Consider the following 13961-nt stretch of genomic DNA (forward strand, 5'->3'; position numbering starts at 1 on the left):
GGATAAATGATACCTGCATCAAGCCATTTAAGAATCTCTTTCTTTACCACCTCCTTCATGATAGGATTTAGCCTTCTTTGTTGTTCCACTGAAGGTTTGCTTCCTTCTTCAATGAGAATTTTGTGTTGACAAAAGGAGGGACTGATGCCCTTGATATCAGCTATGGTCCAACCAATCGCTGTTTTGAATTCCCTTAGCACCCTCAAAAGTTTTTCCTCTTCCTCACCTGACAAGTTAGATGCAATAATAACAGGAAGAGTAGAACCTTTGCCAAGAAAAGCATACCTTAAGTGATCCGGTAGTGGTTTAAGTTCAAGTTTAGGTGCTTCGATTACTGATGGCTGTAGTGGTTTGTGATCTTCCTTTTGTTCTTCCAAGCCAAGAGATTCGACAGGTGGTTCAAAATTCCTTCTCCAAGGTGATGAGTTAAGATGATGGATCTCTGCCAATTCTTCTTCACTGTCCCATTCCTCATCATTGGTAAGGATTGCTTCCAATGCATCATTCTGTAAAACCCGCTGGCTATTAGCTTCTGTCGTAGTGTCTAGCACATCCACACTGAAACAAGATTCCTCATCAGTTGGTAATTTCATTGCATTGAATACGTTGAACGTGACAGTTTGATTCTGTATTCTCATTGTGAGTTCCCCTTTTTGTACATCGATTAATGTTTGGCCAGTGGCTAAAAATGGTCTACCCAAGATGATAGGAATCCTTTTGTCTTCTTCAAAATCAAGAATCACGAAGTCGGCTGGAAATATTAATTGATCAACCTTGACTAGCACATCTTCAATTATACCCCTCGGATATGTGATCGAACGATCAGCCAACTGTAAAGACATATTTGTTGGCTTAAGCTCTGGCAGGCCAAGTTGTGTGAAGATAGATAGAGGCATCAGATTGATGCTAGCTCCCAAGTCGCACAGACACTTATCAAAAGAGAACTTCCCAATAGTGCAAGGAATAGTAAAACTTCCCGGATCTTTAAGCTTAGGTGGTAATTTCTGTTGAAGTACAGCACTGCATTCCTCCGTTAAAGCCACGGTCTCTAACTCTTCAAGCTTTAGCTTTTTTGAAAGAATACCCTTCATGAACTTGGCATAACTAGGCATTTGCTCGAGTGCTTCAGCAAACGGAATGTTGATGTGAAGCTTTTTGAATACTTCTAGGAATTTACCAAATTGCTTATCCAGCTGCTGTTTTTTTAACCTCCTAGGAAATGGAGGTGGTGGATATACTGGGTTTGACATCGGAGCAGCTGCAGGAATAGCCTTATCCTTTTCAACAGTAGAGTTGGTGTCAAGTGTATTTGAAGGAACTTCTGCTGGAATTTCTTGCGGTTCATCACCCTTATCTTGTACCAATGTTGAGGTAGTCCCTGTTGTAGTTCTTCCAGATCTCAGCGTAATGGATTGAACTTGCTCTTTAGGGTCCCTTTTACCTGGTACTTCTGTGTCACTAGGGAGATTCCCCTGTGGTCTGCTTAGTAAAGCATTAGCTAACTGACCAACTTGTGTCTCCAAGGTTTTTAAAGTTACTGCTTGACTCTTGTACATGAGCCTTAGCTCTTCCATGTCAGACCTTTCGTTAGCTGATTGCCCATGATTCTGAAATCCCGGAGGGTGATATGGCTGTTTAGGCGCATACTGTTGTGAATTTCCAGCCTGATTATACTGTTTAGGTCCCTGTTGAAATCCTTGTTGAGGCTGATTATAACCCTGATTATTACTCAAGCTGAAATTCGGATGATTTCGGTTGCTAGGATGATAAGTAGCTGGAGCGGGTTGTTGACTTCTCTGAAAGTTGCTCACAAATTGCGCTGATTCACTAGAAATGGCACACTGATCAGTAGCATGAGCACCAGCACATAATTCGCAAATAGAGATTGGCTGTTGAATTCCTTGGTGAGCCAGAGAATCAACTTTCATCGTGAGAGCCTTCAGTTGAGCTGCTATAGCTGTAGACGTGTCAAGATCAAGAATTCCGGCTACCTTCCCTTGAGTAAGTCTTTGAGTAGGGTTCTGATATTCATTAGCAGCCATCATTTCAATGAGATCGTAAGCTTCTTCATAACTCTTTGCCCATAGTGCACCTCCAGAAGCAGCATCAAGCATAGGTCTGGATTGAGGTCCAAGACCATTATAGAAACTGTTTATTTGCATCCAATCCGGCATGCCATGATGGGGACACTTCCTTAGCATCTCCTTATATCGCTCCCAGGCTTCACAGAATGTTTCTCCTGATTGTTGAGAGAATTGAGATAGAGCATTTCGTAAAGCAGCAGTCTTTGCCATGGGGAAGAATTTAGTGAGAAATTTCTGAGCTAGATCTTCCCATGTAGTAATCGAACCAGATGGTAAAGAATGTAACCATCCCTTAGCCTTATCTCTCAGTGAAAATGGGAAAAGCCTTAGCTTTACAGCTTCATCAGAGACGTCATTAAATTTGAAAGTGTCACAGATCTCTATAAAATTCCGTATATGCATATTGGGGTCTTCCGTAGGAGAACCCCCATACTGTACCGAGTTCTGGACCATTTGAATGGTTCCTGGTTTGATTTCAAAGGCTTTGGCTGCGATTGCAGGCCTGACAATGCTTGATTGGATATCATCGATCTTTGGCATAGAGAAATCCTTCAATGCCTTGCTGTCTGGTTGTGCTTCAGGTTCCGGCATTGTTTCAGAATCAGAAGAAGAAGTAGAAGGTGAATCAATTGCTTTCTTACGGGTCTGAGAACGTGTTTGCATAAACGCGACCCCAGTACCTATGATAAAGAAAAGAAGAAAAGTGAGAAGAGAATAGAATCTTAGTCAGTGAATTTTTAACGCACACTGAAGACAAGTACATAAACTAATTAATTAACACCGAGTCCCCGGCAGCGGCGCCAAAAACTTGTTCGCAAAAATCTACACGCAAGCGCACGTGATCACAAGTAATATATTAAGTTCGATCCCACAGAGACTGGTGAATTAAGAATACGCACCTATGCAACAATGTATGATCAATTATCACTGCTAAGACAATTAACAAGGATTGGTTTCTTTTATACTAAAAACTAAAATTACTAATCAAATTCAGAATAGGAAAACACATGGGATTCTAACTTCATTATCGAATTCATCTAGAATTGAAATTACTGATTAACATGCGACTGTTGATCCTAATCAGACAACACGAAAGTAATACATGCCAACTCTCGTTGCACACATATCATACCAATCAAAATCCACAATTAAGATAGAAATCTCATGGACACCAACAAAGCTCAGACCCTATATCTCTATAGCGGTAGTGTAAGCAAAGAGGTTTAATAACAAGTCGTCTATCGTGATTACACAGGGTGATAAAAATAGTTCAAGTCTATCACAAATTATGTTTCATTCACATAATCCTATGTTTACATGGCATAGTTCTAAATTCGATCATCCACTCTCGCTTCAGAAAGAATTAACAAACAACTTAGAAGTTAGCTACGCTCCTAAGAAGAATAAGCACGGCTCATGCAAAGAAATCAACGTATGTCACAAAATCGAGTAATTAATATTCGTTACTAGACTACATCGATAAATCCATTAGAATCCCATGAAGGCGGTTACTAGACATCATGGGTTCTAATGAAAGCATGATAAAGAAAAAACAAGAATTAAATAGAATAAAAATGCTTGAATTAATAATAATAAAAATCACACGTTACAGATTTGATGTTCACGATCTTGCTCGAAACTGTCACTTCCTCGCAAAGAACGATCGAATACAACTGATAATGTGCTTGAATAAAACTATGATTACGCTATTGTTCTCTACTCAAAACTACGACTATGAGGCTAGGGTTTTACACACGAGAAATAAAAAATGCATTGACTAAGTCAACCGGGCCTCGACCGCTGCGAAAATCCATCAGAAAAGCTGTAAAAATCGGCCCGGGGAGTTTCTGCGGGGCGCCACCGCGCTACACTAGCGCGGGCGCGCTAGTGATGCAGACTGTAGCGCGGGCGCGCTACAGGTTAGCGCGGGCGCGCTACTGTCTGTGATGACAGTCCTGATCCTTTGTTTTCAGCCCGTTCTCGCGTGCATGTCCTTCCTCGCTTCTAGTACCACTTCCGTAGGTGATCACGGTTGCATTTAGCATATGCAACAAGCCCTTTAAACCCCTAGATAGCTCTAGTGGACGAGTGTGTTCTCGTGAGGGTTTGTAGAAGATGTACCCACAAAATCCCAAGTCGTGATGAATCCACAATTCTCTATTCTTGCAAATAATGCACCAAAAACAACCTATAATGATAGAAAATCACTTCATCACCTCAACTCGTGACCTGCACAGAAAAACAATAAAAACACATCAAAAGACACTAAACACTTAAGTACAACCAACCAATTTAAGTGGAAATGAAGGCCTATAAGTGTGTATAAATACCACTTATCAGAAGGCCATGGACTCAAGCATGTGTCAAGCCAGTTTCTCAGAGATCTATCTTTAACTGAGCTGTTTGTGGTAAGAAATAAGATCATCTCAACCGGCAGAAAGCATAATGAAGTATTCAGAGATATGGTGGAAGAATGGATCACTGATATTGGAGTTGAAATTCATGACAAACCTTCAGTTATCAAGTATTTCAAGGATGGTATGATTCAGAGTATTGGACTCACTGATGAAGCATTATCAACATACAATCCTCGTATACTGAAATATCTGGAAACTCAAGTCAGGGAGAAGTGCTCAAGGACTATCAAGGGAAGACTAACTGCTGAACTGCTATATGCCTATCGTCTGAACTTTGCTGCTCTGAGAGACTTAGACTTATCAGCAATCAATCGTCAACCACCATATCCACTGCCACCACTCAATCCTGATATTCCTGAAAATCCAAAAGCTCCTGTTGTAACCTACAATCCTACTTCTGTGATATTCAAGAAGAAGAAAGACTCTGAGGCCACTGCTATACCATTGACAGAAATTGGAAAATTCTCTTCCAAAAGAATCATTCGTGCTGTTGCTGCTGTCAAGTTATCAGTTGTGAAAGAAGACAGGAGTGTGCTCAAAGATTTGATTGATCTTCTAGAAATAAGAAAAGCTGTAGAGACTGTCCATAACACTTCAAGGGTTCGTGCTCATCCATCAAGAATCATCATGAAAATTGAAGGAATGGAGATGAATGTCACCTTTAAGAAGTTGAAGAAAATGGTTCATGTCCAGACATTAGAGAAGATGAAGAAGAATCTAGAGCAACCTCCACCTGAGAACACACTGGAGCAAGTGGCACTGAGTACCATTACAGCAAGGATTGAAGAAATTGAGAACAAGCTCACTCAGAAGAAAGAAGAGGAAGCTGCAAAGAGAAAAGCAGAGCAAAAGCTGATTAATGCAAGAGCCAAGAAACCGAGGAGAGATTAGTTCAGGCTAGAGGAACAATGGCTGCTTGTATTTACTTTTGATTTCTGGAAATTGTAAGATATGATCCAGACTGTACTTAGTATTATTTCCTGTTTAAATTAGTATGCTTTTTCATTGTGTCAGTTGAGTTATCCTCTTAAAGGATTTGCTTGTCGAACTCTAACAAACAAATAGGGGGAGATTGTAAAGCATAATGTAACGTAAATGTAATTACGATAACTCAACACAACAAAAGACAGGAAACAATACGTAAGTATAATACAGGAATCTACAGGTTGGAGATTCGATACGAATAGACAAAGACAATCAAGATATCTGAGACGAGCATCAGTCCACTGGAAGAAGTTCATTAACATGTTCAAGCCTCAGTGAAGAATAAAGTACAATCAGTTTCTGCTATCAAGATTGCCTGAAGATCAAGTATCAAAGACCAGAAGATTTCAGTATATTTAATTTGATTATTTATAATCAAATTTATCGAAGCAACACCTAACCCGGGATGACTGATCAAGTATATTATCAAGCAAAAGATTCAAGGAATTATTTCAGTTCGAGTCGTTCGTGAACCAGGCCAGTGCACAGGACGTCAGGACGTACGAAAGTATTCAGTGGATTCGATCAATGAATTATTGATCAAGTCAATCGAGCTGCCTCAGAAATACCCTCAGAGGTTTGAAATTAATAAGATATATATATGTATATATATATAATTAATTGATAATTACTTGAATAAGAATTTAATTCAAGTAATTAATAATATGTATACACATATATATTCATACCTCTGGCGCCATGTTTGACCTAAGAGTCAAAGGTTTTTCTCACTTAGATTTCTTCTAAGTCACTCGAAATGTACACAGTAGTACATGGCGCAAACTTTGACTCAGAAAGTCAAAGTTTGCGCTACATACATTGGAGGGTCTAAAGCGCAAGTTTAAGTTTTGTTTCTAAGGACAAAAGATCTCTCCTCTCCTGTGAACCATATGGAGCGCAACCTTTGACCCAGAAGTCAAGGCGCAACTTCCATCTCTCAGAATTTGTCTAAGGCACCCGTGTATACACTCTACAGGCGCAATGTTTGACTTGGTCAAACTAGCGCATCATTTGACCCTCTACAGGCGCAAAGTTTGACCAAGTAATTTCTGTTGTGTTTCTAACTTAGTTTTATCCAAGTCACAGACACTATGGAGTCATATGAAGCGCAAGTTTTGACTGTATGGTCCTGGCGCCAAGTTTGACTTTCTGGAGGCGCATCTTTGCTATTTGGGAGTTAGTTTATTTCTGATAAATCGAATCCGTCCAGGACGAACTCAAGTCGTCCAGGACGAACTCGTTAACCATGGTTAGTTGTTGGAAAGCCTATAAATAGAGGTTGATGTTTTCATTTGAAAACAACTACACACTTTGTAAGTGCACACACTATACACATTCTCGAGAGTTAAAATTAGAAGATCCTATTTATCGAGAGTTTGTAATAGAGTGATTGTAGTCTCTGCAGCCGACACTTGTGTTGGAATTTGTAGCACCCGAGGATTATTTCTAATACAAGAATATTCCCCGACTTGCTGGAGTTATTTATTTACGATTGATTTAACATGGACTGAAACAAAGATTATCCGCAATTAAATTAAATCGAAGAAATTGGTACGACGTATTCAACCCCCCCCTTCTACGTCTGATTGGACCTAACAGCCTTCATTCTCTTTTCTCTTCTTTCTTTTAGCACATTCCAAAGAACTATAATCAAGGCCAATAGCAACCTTTTTATCAACCCTTTGACTATCCAAGATCTCTTTCTGTAGAAAAGCAGAATTCTGATAGGCCCTAAGCTTAGTTTCTAGGTCAGCTATCCGAGACCTAAGGGACTCCTCAATTTCTGCACTACATTTCTCCTTATTCTCTAGATATTCAATTTTATCTTTAAGGTTAGTGTGCATGAGTTTCTCTAAAGCTAATTCATCTACTCGTTCTTCAAGTTTAGCTATCTTTAGAGAGAGACTACAGTTGTCTGATTCTGAAGCTAATAAACCAGTGTGCAAGTTATACATCTCTTGACCTAGTTCATTTATAGTCTTTTTATAATCATCAGTAGTCATGTCATCAACAGAAATTTCAGGAGATACCTGAGATGGAGATTCCTCGACAGTGTCAGCCATTAATGCAAATGCATAATTGCTCTGGACAGGTTCATCATCAGAATCTGTGTCATCCCAGCTTTTTCCCTCAGCAATGTAAGCCCTTCCTTTATGCTTGGCCACCATTGCTTCCAACTTAGCTTTCATCTTTTCATTCTCTTTCTTCAGATCCTCATAAGAATTCTTCTTATCATATGAGTTGCTTCTGTCTCTGACAGGAGCCGCTTTGGGTTTCCTGCACTCTGTTGCAAAGTGCCCTAAGTCATTGCAGTTGTAGCATCTGACCTTGCTCTTGTCATACATGTTTTTTACCCTGAAACTTGTTCCCTGAAGTTTTCTTGTACCGGGGGATCTTCCTGAACTTGATATGCTTGAACCTTGCAGCCATATAAGCCATAGACTTATCTTCCAGCTGCTCCAGCTCTTCCTGAGTATAGAACTCATCCTCCGGTTCACCAGAAACTTCATCAATTTCAGCTTCTACAATCTCAGTATTGGTAGAAGGATAGTCAGCTTTGATGAATGAACAATCACTCTGAGCAACAGTGTGATCATTAATACCATATTCAACTAATTGTTGATAACCAAAGTATGGTTGATCAGCAATAAGTGCAGTGGTCTTTTGTAAGGCCATACTCTTGGCTTCAGATGATCCACCACCATATATGATCTTTCTTTGTTCAAGTTCCATTTCAAACGTCTTCAGTTTTCCAAACAGCTTTTCCAAAGTCATAGTTCTGAAGTCGCTTCTTTCCCGGATGGTCTCAGTCTTCACAACTAAATGGGGTGGCATCACAAATGAGAACTTTCTGTTAATCTCTTTCTGTGGATAAGTCTTTCCATGCAGGGTGAGTTCATTCAACAACAACATGAACCTTTCATAGATTTGAGAAATGTTCTCTCAAGGTATTGCCTGAAATGCTTCATATCTGGCAATTAGCATATCGTATCTATTTTCCCTGACTTCTTCAGACGCCTCCATCAATGCCTCTATAGTATCCCACATCTGCTTTGAAGTTTTCAGACTCAGTATCAGATGTGTCATAGTCTTGGTCATTGATTCAACAATTATGAGTTGCAGATTATGGTCGTGTGCAATATATTCCTTATCAGTCTCAGTGTATTCGCTTTTCTCTTTGGGAACAGACTTCTATGGAATACGAACACCATTTTCAACAGATTCAGGAATAATCTTCATAGGCAAAAACGGACCATTTTCCAGAATCCCAATGTACATGGGATTAGCAACTCTGATGTACAGCAACATCTTCATCTTCCAATTGTTGTAGTCATCCTTGTCAAATGGAGGTACTTTGATTCCTAATTTGTGTGTCGACATTGTTATCAGATAAAATTACGATTGTACGGACAGCTAGCTTTTCAGATTGGTAACGGATCTCAGATATGTATATCGATCAGCGTAGCTCTGATTCCAATTGTTAGGTACAATCAGACGTAGAAGGGGGGGCTTGAATACGTCTATACCAATTTCTTCGATTTAATTTAATTGCGGATAATTCTGTTTCAGTCCATGTTAAATCAATCGTACATAAATAACTCCAGCAACTCGGGGAATATTCTTTGTATTAGAAATAATCCTCGGATGCTACAAATTCCAACACAAGTGTCGGCTGCAGAGGCTACAATCACTCTAATACAAACTCTCGATAAAAACGATATTCTAATTTAACTCTCGAGAATGTGTATAGTGTGTGCACTTACAAACTGTGTAGTTGTTTCCAAATGAAAACATCAACCTCTATTTATAGGCTTTCCAACAACTAACCATGGTTAACGAGTTCGTCCTGGACGACTTGAGTTCGTTCGAGACGGATTAGATTTATGAAAATAAATCTAACTCCTATGAGCACAAGAGATGGCGCCACTTTCATATACATATATATATATAAATATATATATATATATATATATATATGAAAGTTGCGCTCCATATACATATATATGTATATAACTCTTGTTTCACCTGTGAGAGTCAAAGTTGGCGCCCACCAGGTCAAACGTTGCGCTCTACAGTGCTCCACAGTGATGCCTTAGACAGATTTCTGAAGTTGCGCCTTGGACACAGTTCAGAGTCGCAACCTTTGACTTGGTCAAAGGTTGCGCTCCAACCCCACTGTGTTGCCCTGTGACTTAGCCAAATATAAGACTTGCAAACTTGCGCCATTCTTCACTCCTTGGTCAAATTTGGCGCTTTGACTCAAGTTGCGCCTCTCCTGGGTATCTCTTGTGACTTAGAGAAATTCTCTAAGTTCAAGCCTTATAAATATAGGCGCATGTTTTGACTAAAAGTCAAACAGCCATATGTAATTTAAATTTAATGGATATGCATATGTATATATATATATAATTAATTGATTTATGAATTACTTGAGTTATTATGAATTCAAGTAACTATCAATTAATAATATATATTCATATACATATATAAATTCAAATTTAATCCTTTGTTGATGCAGCTTGAATTGACTTGATCAATTAATTCGTTGATCGAATCCATTGAATACTTTCGAATGTCCTGACGTCCTGTGCACTGGTCTGGTTCACGAACGACTCGAACTGAAATAATTCCTTGAATTATTTTGCTTGATATTATCCTTGATCAGTCATTCCGGGTTAGATGTTGCTTCGATAAATTTGATTATAAATAATCAAAATAAATATACTGGAATCTTTTGGTCTTTGATACTTGATCTTCAGGCAATCTTGATGGCAGAAACTGATTGTGCTTTATTCTTCACTGAGGGTTGAACATGTTGATCAACTTCTTTCAGTGGACGGATGCTCGTCTCAGACATCTTGATTGTCTTTGTCTGTTCGTATCGAATCTCCAACATGTAGATTCCTATATTATACTTACGTATTGTTTCCTGTCTTTTGTTGTGTTGAGTTATCGTAATTATATTTACGTTACATTATGCTTTACAGTCCAGCAAACTTAAAGAATTGATTTCTATTAGGTAATACAACAGAGCCTCGTGGACTGATACTTGGTTCTGATTTGACTGAACTTACTTCCTTAACAACAGCCTTATAAACCTTGGTTTTAGGTTTTGGAACATAAGTCTCCTTCCTAACACGAGGAGGACTAGCAGTCTTTGATCTAGCATGCTTGTTGTTTTTGTGTTGTCTAGGTGATGTGTTTTCATTTTTAGCATGCAAATTTCTAAAATAAGCAGACATAGTATTGAAAGCACAAAGCATACAGTTATCAACACCACAACATTTATGACATGCATCAAAAACAGGAACAACAGGAGTATCAGTCATAGTAGTAGGGACGAAATTGAACATGAGCACGGCATATCATCCACAAACTGACGGCCAAAGCGAACGAACAATCCAAACCATTGAAGATATGTTGCGAAGCTGTGCCATTGACTTTTCGGGAAGTTGGGACGAACATTTACCCCTTGTGGAGTTTTCATACAATAATAGTTACCATTCCAGCATTGGCATGCCACCATACGAAGCTTTATATGGACGGAAATGCAGAACACCGACGAATTGGGATGAAGTTGGAGAAGGGAAGGTTTTAGGGCCTGAATTGGTACAACAAATGAAGGACACCATCACGGTAATCAAGAAGAGACTAATTGCTGCACAAGACAGACAAAGGAAGTACGCGGACCCCGCTCGAAAAGATGTGAAGTTTGAAGTTGGGGAAGCTGTATTGCTAAAAATATCACCGTGGAAGGGTTTGACCAGATTTGGTAAGAAAGGAAAACTAGCACCAAGATATATTGGACCTTTTGAAGTTTTGAACCAAGTTGGAAAAGTTGCCTACGAGTTAGCATTGCCACCACAATATCAGCACGTGCATAATGTGTTTCATGTCTCATTACTCAAGAAGTATAACCCGGACGCCAATCATGTGATAGAAAGTGAACCAGTGGAGATCCAGACTGATTTATCGTATGAAGAACATCCCGTACAAATACTAGATCGGCAAGAAAGAAAACTTAGGAAGAAATCAGTAAGCTTGGTAAAAGTGTTGTGGAGGAATCCAAGGGTAGAAGAAGCCACTTGGGAGCTAGAGTCTGATATGCGGAATCGGTATCCTCAATTATTCTCCTAGATTCTGAGGACAGAATCCTATAAGGGGGAGAGGATGTAACAACCGGTAATTTTGAACTTTTTCATAAGCACGATACTTATATTCTAGGTTATTATGTCGATATGTGGAATCGTTATATAAGAGTGTATATATATATATTCTCTTGTTATGTGGTATTGCAAGTATCACTAATATAACTTTTATGCGATATAATTTCTACGCGATATATTTTGTACGCAAGTAAGATTTCTTGTTACGCGATTTAGTGATAATTGGGATTTATACATGACTTGATGGCATAATTAGATTCTATTTCGTGTATAAATAGCCGTATGCGAGAAATTTAGCTACGCGATTAATTATCTTGCACGATTCGATGTTAATTTAATAGTTGCGGCTACGCGATTTAATAATAGTAGAGATTATCGTAAATAGTGGTAAATTGTAATGCGAGCGATTACGTGATATGATATACATATATAATTGTAGTGGAAAGTCGTTTCGTTGTGAATTATTACGTGTATTATTCTTTTTATACATAGATTATATATTAATAGAGGGTAATACTTGAAAATGCTTTTAAAAATATATCTTTGTCCAAAATTTTTGATCATGATTTTGTTAAACTTGTAAAATCTCATAGTATTTATAGTATTAATTTGATGATTTATGGAATTGTAGTTTATTTATTAAAATCCATTCATTTTATTCATACTTTTAATAATTATAAGATTACACTAGTACCCTTGCATGCATTTTGGTAGAGAATAGAGTCCAAGGGCATGACCGACTATTCACACCATTTGACTCTTGTAATTACCACTAAAACCTTGCATGCATTCTCACCTAAAGCTACTAGAAGGATAGAATTGTAACTACCCAAATCCACTCACTTCTAGTCTAGTCAAAAGCACAAGACCTCATCATTCTCTACACTACACACCAAATTAAACCCACCAAACTCTCCTCCCTCTCTCTCATTTCAGCCGAATACTACCTCCCTCCCAAACCCTTAAAATTTTCTCTTCATAACCTCATATACACACATATTTTGCAACTCATCCAAGAGAGAAAAATCATCTCCTAGTCACAAGCTTCCATTTAAGGTTAGTTTGAGTACTTGCATGTCACCAAGCCGAGATTTTCAACTTTGATTCATGTGAATCTAGAGTTGGAGTCATGGTGGCTTAGATACTTGGACAAGGAGTGGTCTTGAGGGAGTGTATCACCCCCATTTGTCAAGCCATAACCTTGGTTCAAGCCCTCGGCAATGACTCTCAAAGAGCCGAAGGGAGTCCAATGATTTGGATGATTTTTATGGATGGAATGAGATGTTTCTTGCTGGGTTCTTTGAGTTTTAGTCTCTACAAGGTTGTTTTACAAAGTTTTAAACATTGCATGTCAAGATCTTGCCAAGAAAGTTAGAGTTTATAAGTGCATGTCATGATTTTCATAGTATAAAGTGTAAGCTGATTTTGTCACTTTTTAAACTGGTTTTTAATCATTGCATGCCTCGGTTTTTGCCATAAAATGCTAGTATAATATGTGCCATGATTAGTCATGTTCAGTTTTGATGTATTATGTGATTTTATATGGAGTATTAGATCGAAATCATGCTTAAAAATGTTGAAAACCAATCTGCTCTGCTCTGCTGTGATTTTTGGCTTCGGTAATGTGATTTTTGAGGCTTGTTTTGTGTTGTAATTTCTTGTATAAGGCTATACAGTAGTGGTATATAGATTATAGAATAGAGTTGTTGGCTTGGTTGTTGTTGAATGGTGTTAAGATGGGTGATAAGGTGGAAGGAGGCACACACTAGCACTGGACAGATTTTTGCACATAGAAACTAGGAGTTCTGGTGTTGATTTGGTTGGGTTTTACTTGTCCCAAGTGTCCAGGAGTTGGGAGTGAGTCTTGGTATGATTCCAGTAGGCTTAAATCACCAAAGCCCCTGCATTTAGGTAGGTATACACACTCAAAACAGTAGATACCCCAAAACAGGGCAGAATTGAGTAATCTGTGTTCTTGTGAGATTTTCACCTTGTCATGAGTGAGGCCTTCATGGGGCCTTGGCTTAACTGAGCTTAGTGAACCCTAAGGAAGCCTAACAAACCATTAGAACCCAAAACCTAGTGAGAAAACAGAGTTTTAAATCAGTAAACACAAGGCAGTTGGGAAACAGGGTAGTTTTCAGCAGTGTCAACTTTGAATAATAACCTGGGAAGTTTCAGATGGGGCCTTGGAGTGAAATCAAGTCTGAGAGATAGCCTTAAGAGTTGGGAATCCATGGGAATTGATTTGGTAGGAATGCACTTAGTACACATTAAGTTATCTCAGTTAGGATGCAGGTAGTGCAGAG

General features: G+C 38.7%; 1 protein-coding gene and 1 pseudogene across 1 annotated transcript; one reads left to right on the forward strand and one right to left on the reverse strand.

The window, feature by feature from the left end:
* Positions 1–202: 202 nt before the first annotated feature.
* Positions 203–6186, reverse strand: LOC135147930 (uncharacterized). The gene is made up of 6 exons (XM_064081986.1): positions 6175–6186; positions 1582–1841; positions 1178–1479; positions 1017–1123; positions 516–929; positions 203–226 (listed from the first exon to the last, which is right to left on the reverse strand). Exons 1-6 carry the CDS (start codon positions 6184–6186, stop codon positions 203–205), a joined length of 1119 nt encoding a protein of 372 aa, XP_063938056.1.
* On the forward strand, positions 2173–2269 carry LOC135148110 (small nucleolar RNA R71; annotated as a pseudogene).
* Positions 6187–13961: the final 7775 nt, after the last annotated feature.

The sequence above is a fragment of the Daucus carota genome, chromosome 7 (assembly GCF_001625215.2).
Source record: "Daucus carota subsp. sativus chromosome 7, DH1 v3.0, whole genome shotgun sequence".
Classification (NCBI taxonomy): domain Eukaryota; kingdom Viridiplantae; phylum Streptophyta; class Magnoliopsida; order Apiales; family Apiaceae; genus Daucus; species Daucus carota.

Bases quoted from the DNA above. Each gene is read 5' to 3' on its own strand.
- LOC135147930 (XM_064081986.1), bottom strand. The intron at 930-1,016 runs GTACTTCAACAG...TCTTTTGATAAG, and splicing joins TAACGGAGGAATGCAGTGCT to TGTCTGTGCGACTTGGGAGC. The intron at 227-515 runs GTTTTACAGAAT...CTAACTTGTCAG, and splicing joins CAGAAGCTAATAGCCAGCGG to GTGAGGAAGAGGAAAAACTT.